Here is an 11,511-nt window from a genome sequence, read left to right as displayed (position 1 = left end):
ATGTTTTTCGAATCAGAAGAAAAAAGGATTCTAGGGGGTAACATTCTAGTTTAGCTAGTTTTCACTATCTTGGAAAGGGGTTAGGTTAGGGAAATGAAACTTCCAGGGATGGGTCTACAGACTAAAGTAAGCCCTGGGATGGTTTTTTGAAGTACCTACCTCCACTCCTTCTCCCTATAGAGGGCGGCGACCTTTGATGACCTTTAGAAACCTATGTGTTATGAAAGTGAAACCTTGCAGAACACATCTTCTGCTTAAATGAAGTATCAGAAAACTGTTTTCAGCTTGAAAGCTTTGCTCAATCCTAATTTATAAGGTTTCAAAGATGTGTAAATGCGTTTCCTAAATTTTGAAAAAACCATTAATATGGCTTAAAATTCTACCCACATAACAGGAATTGCATTTTTAGAAATAAAACTAGAGAAAAAGAAACTGATAACTGAAAATTAAGGTAAAATGTTGTTTTGTCCAAATTTCAATAGGTCAAGTAGCAAATTTCTAAGATTTAGAAATCAGAAGAGAGTTAACATAGGAGCTTGGAAATACGTTACCAGAGGATTTTTTGGCCTTGAATTCATCACTGAAAGTTTCCTTTTGATATCCTAGCCCCTTTACAGAATAGTGAAAAGTAGCTAAACTAGAATTTTACCATTCTATGGATATGCCAATATTCAACTAAAGGGATAAAAATAAAAAAAAATTTGATGGCTGAATTGGACTTTCTAAAAATATTCTTTTCCAGGTATGCCATTTAACTAATAATTAGAAGTGTTTCATTTTGAACAATTGTAAGAATAAAGAAATCAGTGCATAGCTAGATTTCTAGCTGCTCAATGATAAGATATACGTTTCTTTTCAATTCCTGTTTAGAAAGAAGATGTTAGGGTTATATTCTTGCGTAGTTTAACATTAAGTCAGGTGTTTATTTTTGTTTTTTTCTTAACTCAGCTTACTGCCAGTTAGTGGCAGTGTCTGTCTTTTGTTACAGCAATCAGGAAAGTTACACTTTTTAGAGCTACATGATCGTAAATTATTTCACTCAGTTCTTGCTAGTTTTTTGCAGATGTTCTCTGTTTTTAAACTTGCCTTCCACTAAGTGTTAAATCTTTTGCATTAAAAATTGATTTCCGGGGTTTAGCTAATTTTTTAAGACGTATACGTATATGAAGTTTCCACTTAGCCAATTTAAAGAATCAGATTTAATTTTTAGTGTCTTATGCACACTTTGTTCTTGGCAATACTTAGTTTAAGAGTATCAAATGCAGTTTTTGAAGGGGACGGTACAAAAGGATCTGAAGAGACGGTTTTTGAAAAAGAAAACACTTAAAGGCATATCTTTGATGATATAAATCCAATTTTGCACAGAAGAGAGGGGGCTGTCTTCCTTCTCTGCTGGGTATCGGGCTTAGGCCCCCACTTTTCAAGGACAATTCGAATTTTCTGACTTTGAGCCCCGTCCTCTAGGAAAATACATTCCGAACCCCTTCCCCATCTCTGGTAGTTCTAATTGAATGCTTAAAAGTACACGAAATTGGTAAATATGGCTAATATAATCATCCAAATATGTTTATTTAGACTACATATAAGCCTTCCTCGCTAAACCTTTAGACGCAATTATTTTCTTGTTATTACAGACTACCGACTTCGTGTACCAAGACAGGAAACTCAATGTTGCTCCGGCGATAAAAAAATAGGTTAGTTTTCTTATATTTTTTTTGTAACTTGTAATTATTACATTACTAATTATTTCTCTAAATTATTTGTGTTCAATATTTAACTGAAGCACAATAAATTTAGATTAGTTTTAAAACTTTAATTTGTAGCAAGTGAAAGATCTGAAACAGAATGACGAAAAGAGCGGGGGGAGGGGGGTAAGGAGAGTAGCTCAGAACAGTATGACTGTCAATGCCCATTATGCAGGGCCGTATCCAGGATTTTCGTTCGGGGGGGGGGGGGGTACCCTATTTTTTCCCGTGGACTTTGTCTAACATCCACGAGCAACATTACGTTAACTCGAGACCGTTAGTACACCCCTTGCGAATCCACTAGGCATACTTTCATATATTTGAGGGCCAGTTTTTATTTCTTTTTTGTAAGGAACGCAAAAAAAAGACAAGTATTTACATACAGTTAAATACTACAAGCTATTTTTTTTTTTGCGCAAAAAGAAGCCAAATAGTAGGCTAGAAGTAGTCTATATATTTTTTCTTCCCTGCAAGCGACGTTCCCTCCAGGCGACGATTTTTCTTCCCTGCAAAAATGTCGATGACCTTGTCAGGGCAGATGTCAACGTCCCTATGGACTGCAAGGAGGGCTAAGCCACTCAATCGTTCTTCTCCTGTTGAATTTCTCAGCCAGGTTTTGAGGCTTCTGAGCGTTGAGAAACTTCTTTCCGGAGTAGCAGTGCTAACAAGTAACGTCGCAAGAACAGCCAGAAGAAGAAAAACATTTGGAAAAAAGGTGGCGTCGCATGCCTGAAGCGAAGACACGGCACAAGTAGGCCTCTTTGATACCAGAACATTCTCCCACTTGATGCGCCATAGTTTAATTTCTTGCTTCAGACAGTCTGGCTCGGGAAGAATATCGCCATACAATTCAACCAATGACTCCAGGTTTAATGCCTTCAGATCGACAGAAACAAATCGACGCGAAAAACGACGTAATGTCACACTTCCTCTTCATGTTGAAAATCGCTCTTCTCCTAGCCAAGTCCGAAATTGAACTGAAATAAACTGACAATCTTGCACTCTCTTATACCATACCTCGAGCGCCCATTAATCCTAATTTACTATGCAAGGTCAGGTGAACATGGGGTTACCTAATTGCGTAAGCTGATCAGAGCGCATATTATTAACCCTGATTTACTATGCAAGGTCAGGTGAACATGGGGTTACCTAATTGCGTAAGTTGATCCGAGCCCATATTATTAACCCTAATTTACTATGCAAGGCCAGGTGAACATGGGGCTACCTACGGTTACCTAATTGCGTAAGCTGATCAGAACCGTTAACCCACAAAATGCAATAGGATTTAGTGTGGGAGCATATTTTTTCTGGTAAGGTTTTGTCTTTACAGGTATTTTTTAGACTAATTTTCGACTCGGTCAAAAATTTCGGGGGGGGGGGGGTCAAACCGGGTAACCTCCCCCCCCTTTTGGATACGGCCTGGCCATTATGTGCTTATATTTGTCACGGTTTTGAGCCAGGCCCACAGTACATGACAATTGATCCAAATTGATTGGATATATTGATATATTGAACATTTATATTAATGGTCATATTTTTATTTGAGTTTCTTTTATATTTTCATTTTATTTTTGCTGAGGACGGCCCTTAGATATAGGGTCGAAATATTCATTTAGGGTTAAGGTTCCAATATCTTAAGAAAAATTCCCTGTTGTTTCAACTTGTTGTTTGTATTTATGATTGAAAGGCAGTGTGGTCTTAGCCGCTATTTGTTTTGATGTATATTTAATATGTTTGTTTTATTTTCAAACAGTTTGTGGTAACGAACTGTAAGTAAGGAGCGACACGGATCAACAGTACCAGATACTCTAAAAAACAGAATCTTGACATCAGTAGATACAACGAAAGAATCATATTTTTACGCTGATCTCCTACGTATAAGTTTTATCAAGTTTAGTCCTACCCATCAAATTTACGAGCCCGAGAAAATTTGCCCTATTTTCGAAAAAAGGGGGAAACATCCCCTAAAAGTCAGAGAACCCTACTGTAGAGGTTTCAAGCTCCTATCTGCAAAATTGTGGAATTTTGTATTTTTTGCCAGAAGAAAGATCCCAGGGCATCTTTTTCCCAGGTGTGATCTTATCGACCCAGTGGTCCTAGAATGTCGCGATAGGGCTTATTCGAACTGAAATTAAAAGTTCTAGTACCCTTTTTAAGTGACCAAAATAATTGGAGGGCAACTAGGCCCCCTCCCACGCTCATTTTCTTCCCAAAGTGATTTGATCAAAATTTTGAGATAGGCATTTTGTTCAGCATAGTCGAAAAATCTAATAACTCTGTCTTTGAGGATAACTTAATCCCCCACAGTCCCCGGGGGAAGGGCTGTAAGTTTTTTCTGGTGGGGGAGGTGGTCGGGAGGAAGGCTTACGCAGGAGGATATTTCTATGGAGAAATTTTTCATGGGGGAAGAGAGTTTCCATGAAGGGGGTGCTGGATTTCCCAGCATTATTTAAGAAACAATCAGAAATTAAATTTACAAAAACAAGTTTTTTTTTTAACTGAAAGTAAAGAGCTTCATTAAAACTTAAAACGAACATAATTATTACGTATATGAGGGATTTCGCTCCCTCGTCAATACCTCGTTCTTTACGCTAAAGTATTTTTAGTAATTTCAAAAGAGCTATTTATTCTAACGAAACAGCCTTTGTGATTCAGGGGTCATTCTTAAAGAATTGGAACAAAATTCGAACTCAAGTTAAATAGTGAAGTATTGATGGGGGGGTGAGACCCCTCATGTACGTAATAATTTTTGTTCGTTTTAAGTTTTATTGTACCTCCTTACTTTCAGTTGTAAAAAGCTTCTTTTTTTTGTTTAATTATTGCAATTTTGTACCTCGCGATGGTTTACCATTCCTTTGATTTTTTTTTATCCGCCAATTAAAAATACAGCTGTTTTAAAATGTAGAAGATTTACTATGTATTATTTAGAAATTTCAGAAGAATGGATTTTATTTTCAGGAAGCTACTTCAAGAGGTATTTTGGCGCCTTTTAAATGCAATGTTTACGTTTTAACAGTTGAAGTGGAATGATTTGAAATGCACGGAAATCCGTTTTGTTGCATCGTTTTATGCTTTAGTCGGGATGTAGCTGGATTTTGCTCTGAAGTTGTGCTTTGCTTTAAAAAAAAAAAAAAAAAAAAAAAAAAAAAAAAAAAAAAAAAAAAAAAAACAGTGAACATCTGTTACATAGATTTAGCACGGTAGAATGTACGAAGTTGTGACTAGCTTGCGAACAGTTTGAAATTACTATTCTTGCATCTTTGAAGGAAAATGATTTTGATTGATTCGGGAAAGGAAAGGATCTGAAGCACCAATTTTCTAAGGCACGTTGGTTTTGATGGGTAACAATAAATACAGTGGACTTTATATATTTGAAATCAGCCTAATAAGCCGATTCTTTGATATATTTATTGATATCAAAATTCCGTTTTTAGAGTTTCGGTTCCTATTAAACCGTATCGCTCCTTACTTATAGTTCGTTACAAGGTGTTCTCGCCACTAAAATTCAATAAAACTGACAAAGTTTTCTAGATAAGTTATGATTTTTATTATCAAGCGAAACAAAAACCTTGGAAAAAAAAACAAATGAGAATAAGTTGCAGGATTTCGAAATAGAAGAATGACTAAGAGTAACAGATTGCAGAGACGTGTTTGAAATGATAGTCAATAGATCTTCTGCAGAAGTATCTAATTAATAAAAAAAGGTGATTCCGAGGAACTGTCTGCCAATGGGATGCTGAAGGAAGCCAAGAACTGGCTGAAGCGTGGCATTAAAAAGATTGATACGGTAAAGATTTTGTTTCCGATGGCTATGATACACGGGGCTCTGTCAATGCACACTCAGCAAAAGAGGTACCAGCTACTGTTGAAACCGCTCAAAAGTACAATGAGTAAGCTAATCACATCTTCCAGGAGAAAGCAGTGCAAAGTGAATAGAAGCAGTCAAATTTTTCTATTTTTCACTATTGTTTTCATATTATTTTTACTCGAAGGAAAAAACTTAATGTGTAAATGAAAATAAAGAAAAGATGAATAGAACAACTTTATTAGAATTGTAGTAGCTCATGAAAGCACACTCTTTCCGTGATATGATGACTCTCAGGTGGTATGTTTCTTGCGAAAACGCTAATGTGACTATATTCACTGAATTAATTATTTTGAAGTTCGCCAACTGACAAGATTAAGCCCTCTTAAAAAGGTGTTTCTACTCTTATTTTTCTTTTAGCCAATTGGATACGAAAGCGTACAATCGCCATCACCCGCTACGTCACCCTCTGTTTATTACAACCAAGGGAGTGTGCCTCTGTATCAAAATGCTGTACAGATGTATGGACAGCAAGCCGTTTCTGGTCCAAGTACACCAACTTCTACACAAGGTATTTAACTTATGTTTTAAATACGGGTATGATAGAAGTACCAAGGAAGAGGGAGGTGAGGGATAAACATAAGTAGACTATGTTAAAATTGTGGGGAGTTAGTAAAAAAAAGTTGACCTTCTCGGAGTCATATTACATTTTGGCTATGGTAATTTAAAAGTCAATGTTTAATGTGTTCCGTAAAATTAAGAATTATACCCCAACTACCCTTAATAAATAAGGTAATTAACCAGTTTTTGGCATATAAATACATGACATTGGCTGTAAATAAACAACGTTTGACTTGTGTCTAACTTTGACTACGGTCTACAAAAAAAATCAGCATTTTAAGTACACATTCTATAAAATCAGAAAACTTACAGTTACTATACAGACACTATTGCTATATAATTTTAGTCACTTCAAAGTAGAATGGATCCGCTTACAATTACTAGAACATTCCCAAAAAATTTCTGATATCTGACGATAATTTGTTAATAACTGATGGTAAATCTTACCTTAGACCTTAGCTCTTCCTGTACCTCCAGAGGCACACAGGGCGTCCGTTAAGAGCCTCCAATCATCCCGGAAATGAGCTGCGGCGTTGATGTCCTCCCACTGTAGTATTAAAGATGTATAAAGGGCTATCCTGTCCCGCTCATATGTCCTCTGAAGCGTGTTTTTTGGCCTTCTTCGTCGACGCTTGATGTCTGATTACCACTGAAGAACTTTGTTCGGTATTCTCGATCCTGGCATACGGATAACATGGCCAAGATAGCACCATGTTCGTTGCCTGACTGCATCAGTGACATCAGGGTGGTTTGTGTAGTGGCGAATTTCCAAGTTTGTTATCCTATCCTTCCAGTTAATATTCACGATACGTCAAAGACAGTTGTTTTCATATGCAGTGATTTGTTTTTCTTTCTCAGCTGTGAGTTTTAAACATTACACCGCGTACATCAAGATCGAAAGGACGTTGCTTCTGAAAAGGCTAACTGATGATAAAACCGCCAATAAAATAGTATTGATTTTGATTATTTTTTTTTTACTTTCAAGTAGTTATTTATTTAATTTTGCTTTTTTTTGGTAATATGGATACTTTATTACACTGGTGTAAATACATGCGTGTTTTTACAGTAACAACACAAGCACACGTATCTGGCGCTCGTGGTTTTTCATTGAGTTTTTATTTGTTTATGAAATTACTTCGATAAAATAAATGGGAGCCTTCTGGTAGCATGTAATTTGCCATAAGGTAAATGGACCGATTCTGTCTGTTATCCAGAATTTTTCATATACCTTTTTTTGGCAAAAAAAAGTGGTAAACGTTTTTTTGGCAATTATTTGAAATTTTACAAAACGTCGTGTAACATCTTGATGTAACTGACGATATGTAACCGAAGAGTTTGTATTAAAATACTCATATAATGAAGCAGCCAGAGTTTGTTGGATTGCGTGTTAGTTGTTGTTTCTGTGTTATTTTTATTATTATTTAAGTTCAAAATTGGTTAAAGAAGACTGGTTTAAGCAGCCTTATTTTTTCTCAATCATTCACAAAGGACGTTTTGAATTTAATCTTAAAAAGTAGAATTATTTACTAAAAATTTTACTTTGAAGGAGAAAGCAAATTTTGTTTCTTTATCATATTTTTATGCTCATTCTTTTTGCCATTATTTTTTAGCTTTTTTCATTTCTTTTTTAGTGGTTTTAATTATATTGATAACTAAACAAAAACAAAATCTTCAGTTTAGACTGTCCACCTAGCATACTTCCCTTTCGGAAGAAACAACTTGCCTGTGCGATAAATTTCTGTTTGTCACAAGTTCTTAAGTACAAGTCTTATACTCAAACCGATCATTTCATTCCAGTACTTAATATTTGAAAATTAAGTTCAAATTTATTGTAGGGTGAATATTGCTCTATAGGGTTGTATTTATAATTTTTTTGCTAATATTACTTGTTTACAGTTCCTCCCCAGCCCCAATGTCCAGTTTTACAAAATCCTCCACAACAGCATCTTCAAGCCATTACGACGCCCACACAGTCCGAAGTAAATCCAGCTGCTTCAGCTTATTATCAGCAACCGATCTCTGCTGCGTCTCAGACCTGCTACCCAACGCAGTTGGTCTGCTCACCTACGGTTTTCTTTCCCGCTAATCAGCCGCTGCAGGTTTATCCTCTTCCAGTAAGTATTGTAGTCAATATCTTCATTTTTGAACTGTTCGCCCATTTTGAATCGTTGAGAGACCGTTTGCGTAGGTCTGACATTGAAACTTGTACACTTTCGATCTAGAGTAAGACAAATTTTAAGTCTATTGTTGCTGATTTTATTCCATAGTAACGAAGACCACACTGCCTTGCCATTATAAAGAATAAAAGAACATAACAAAGGATTTTTTCAAGACAATGATTACAACCTAAGCGAATATTTCGGCTATATAACCAACAGCCGTCATCAGCGAAATATAGTATAAAAATAAGAAAAAAAAAACTAACTTACTCAAAAGCTCTAGTATTTTTTTTTTTTGAGTAAATTATTTTTTTTTCTTTGTTCTTTATTATTTTTTGCTGATTATGGCTATTGGTTATAGAGCCGAAATGTTCGCTTAGGTTGTATTCACAGTGTCTGTCAGTGTCTTCATTTTGTGTTTTATTCCATTTCTGTAAGTTTGACTGTCAAAGCTAATCTTACATAATTCAACAGCATTAAGGAAGAAAAGCCACTATAAAATGAAATGAATTGAAAATCAAGTTTTTTGCAGTCGACATTAAGACATAGCTAATTGTAGAAAAAAGCCAATTTTTTATTTGTATTAATATAAATTATTAATTTAATAATTTTTTATTTTATAAATTTTTTTTTTAATAATTTAGTCAATGCTTTAGTCAATGTCAATGCTGTTAATTTTTTTTTTCATTCAGGTATGAGACAAACATCACGAATAAAAATAATTGAAAAATTAGCTATACCAAATTTTTAGTCGACTGGGGGTAAGTTAGTGAAAAAAGCAGAAAAAACACTCATGTATGGTTAACTTATTGTCAAAAAAGATTGTGAAACGCATTAAAAGCGTCCTTGTAATTAGAAATTAAAGCAAAGATTTCAAAGACAGGACTAGAATATGCTAGTCTACTACATATACCTCTCTTAATGTCTTAGAGGTGTACCAATATACCTCTCTTAATATCTTAAAGAGAGGTGTACCAATATACCTCTCTTAATATCGTTGATGAACTAGTATATTCAAATTAGCGGTCTTCCCCCTCTTCGACAAATTTAGAAGCATTGCTCTAAAACACAGCAATAGCACAAAATTGTTCCTAGTAAATATTTTATTGCTACTAACGGTGTTAATGTCACCATTGAGATTTCTCTATATTGGATAAGTATTTCTAACTTTTACTTTTTAGAATTCTACCATACCAACTTGGCCTCAGGCAAACCAGTGGCGATGGACATCTCCGAACTACTCACCGGGGTATACAACTCAAGTAAGTTTTATCGCTTAGAATTTGCTGGAATCGTAGTTTCTGATCTCGGAAATACTTTTTGAATATAAAATATTTATAGCTTCATTCAAGAAAATTAAGAAAATGTTGTACACTTACTTCAATCAAAATTAAACTGTTTTCCCTTTCAAATTATTTTGCCTTTTAGAATCTTTGTTTCCGTATAATGTTATGAATAAACGAAAGGTTTATAAAATAATAAACATCCTAGTAAACCTCAATAAACGAAACCCTCCTAGGTTCATAAATATAGAAATATTTTACCTCTTCTAACCCGTTACTATTCTGGGATCATTTTAGGTATTGTGTTAAGCGACTTGATCACGTTCCTAAACGCACACTCAGTAATTATGGATATGATGTGATTCATGATATATTTATTTAAAAAAACTAACAAAAAAAAAACATTCTATGACAGTGAACAAAATATTAAAAATTAATAAAGACGTGTAAAAAAAAAACAAAAAAAAACAAGTTTTGTTTAACTGAAAGTAAGTAGCGACATTAAAACTTGAAATGAATAGAAACTATTATGTATATGAAAGGGGCTGTCCCCTCCTAAACGCATCGCTCTTTACGCTAAAGTTTTTTATTGTTTTAACAAGTAGAGTTGTGAGAAAGAGTAAAACTTTATCGTAAAGAGCAAGGCGTTGAGGAGGGTACAGCCCCTTTCATATATGGAATAATTTCTGTTTGTTTTAAGTTTTAATGTCGCTCCTTACTTTCAGTTAAACAAAACTTGTTTTTTTGTTTGTTTATTTTCTGAACGTTTTTGAATTAAGGGGATGTGGTACGATAAATACTTGTCCTCTCTCGTCCAATATAAACGTTTTTAGTTTGTGTGGTGAAACTATTTAGAATTATGTTGGTGGCCTTGATAGAACTTAGATAATAGATTTAAATAAGCGAGAGACAACTAAAAGCCAACACCGAATTTCCCAGATATCTTAGAAAAACCATTTAATTTCTTTCAATTTGGGCCTGATATAGAGACATTCAGTTTTGATGAGGCTTCATCACGAAGTATGAATTCTGTTTTGTTTTTTTCTATTAATCGGACCAGAATTGTCCAATTTAAGTACAAGACAGGTCAGTCCCTAAAAATATTTGATACTGGTGCATTATGCGAACACCGCTACAAACTGTATGTGGAATTTCAAACGGGAAATGCTACAGTCAAACGGGAGAGACAGATACCCGGTTATAATGGCTTATGAACAAAATAATAAGAATTACAAGTTCCAATTATGCGCCCAGAATGCTGTAATGTCTTTCACAATCACTGAAAAATAATATCTGCCTTCACCCTTCACTTTCGCACCCACATGTGCTCGGCTAAGCAAGCTGATAGATGTTGGCGGGCAGTACCATTGCGCCCAATATTATCCAATATGCTTCTCATACAAGTATAAAGTCATGGTGTGTCCATTTTCGCACTCTTATGTCTGGGGCAATAACCACTTGTCAGGTAAAAATTCAATTGCCTCTTTTTCTGTCATTGGCAAATTCCAAATTGTAATTTTAACATTCATATTAGATCAATTCCACTCTAGCAACTGTTTTAGCACCGGGTATCTGTCTCTCTCGTTTGACTGTAGCATTTCCCGATTAACATTCCACATACAGTATATAGCGGTGCCCGCATAATGCACCAGTACCAAATATTTTAGTCTACCTGCTCGAAAAATAATCAAAATCAGTTCAAAGGTATTATCATTTGACTGATCTTCAAGCTTTGAGAATTTCTGTGCTGTCACCGTCCTTGATTAACAGACAAGCCGAGAAAAGGTAACAACATTTCAGTGTCTTATTGAAGCAATTAGGTAAAATTTATGTCATATTTAGGCGTTGTATATATGTTTATATATATATATATATATATATATATATATATATATATA

General features: G+C 34.9%; 1 protein-coding gene across 1 annotated transcript in view; it reads left to right on the top strand.

Moving 5' to 3' along the window:
• The first annotated feature begins 1,634 nt into the window (after positions 1 to 1,634).
• The window catches only part of LOC148947796 (uncharacterized), a 29,149-nt gene continuing 19,272 nt past the window's right edge, over positions 1,635 to 11,511 (top strand). The window contains exons 1-4 of the mRNA XM_089095442.1: positions 1,635 to 1,694; positions 5,971 to 6,121; positions 8,068 to 8,285; positions 9,512 to 9,592. Coding sequence (XP_088951568.1) covers positions 6,070 to 6,121; positions 8,068 to 8,285; positions 9,512 to 9,592 — 351 coding nt within the window. The 5' untranslated portion in view covers positions 1,635 to 1,694; positions 5,971 to 6,069. The remainder of the gene's footprint in view (positions 1,695 to 5,970; positions 6,122 to 8,067; positions 8,286 to 9,511; positions 9,593 to 11,511) is intronic.

Source organism: Artemia sp. Qi Xiang Cuo, chromosome 10 (assembly GCF_049724085.1).
Source record: "Artemia sp. Qi Xiang Cuo chromosome 10, ASM4972408v1, whole genome shotgun sequence".
NCBI classification, from domain to species: domain Eukaryota; kingdom Metazoa; phylum Arthropoda; class Branchiopoda; order Anostraca; family Artemiidae; genus Artemia; species Artemia sp. Qi Xiang Cuo.
This window is presented reverse-complemented; position numbering and strand designations above follow the sequence as displayed.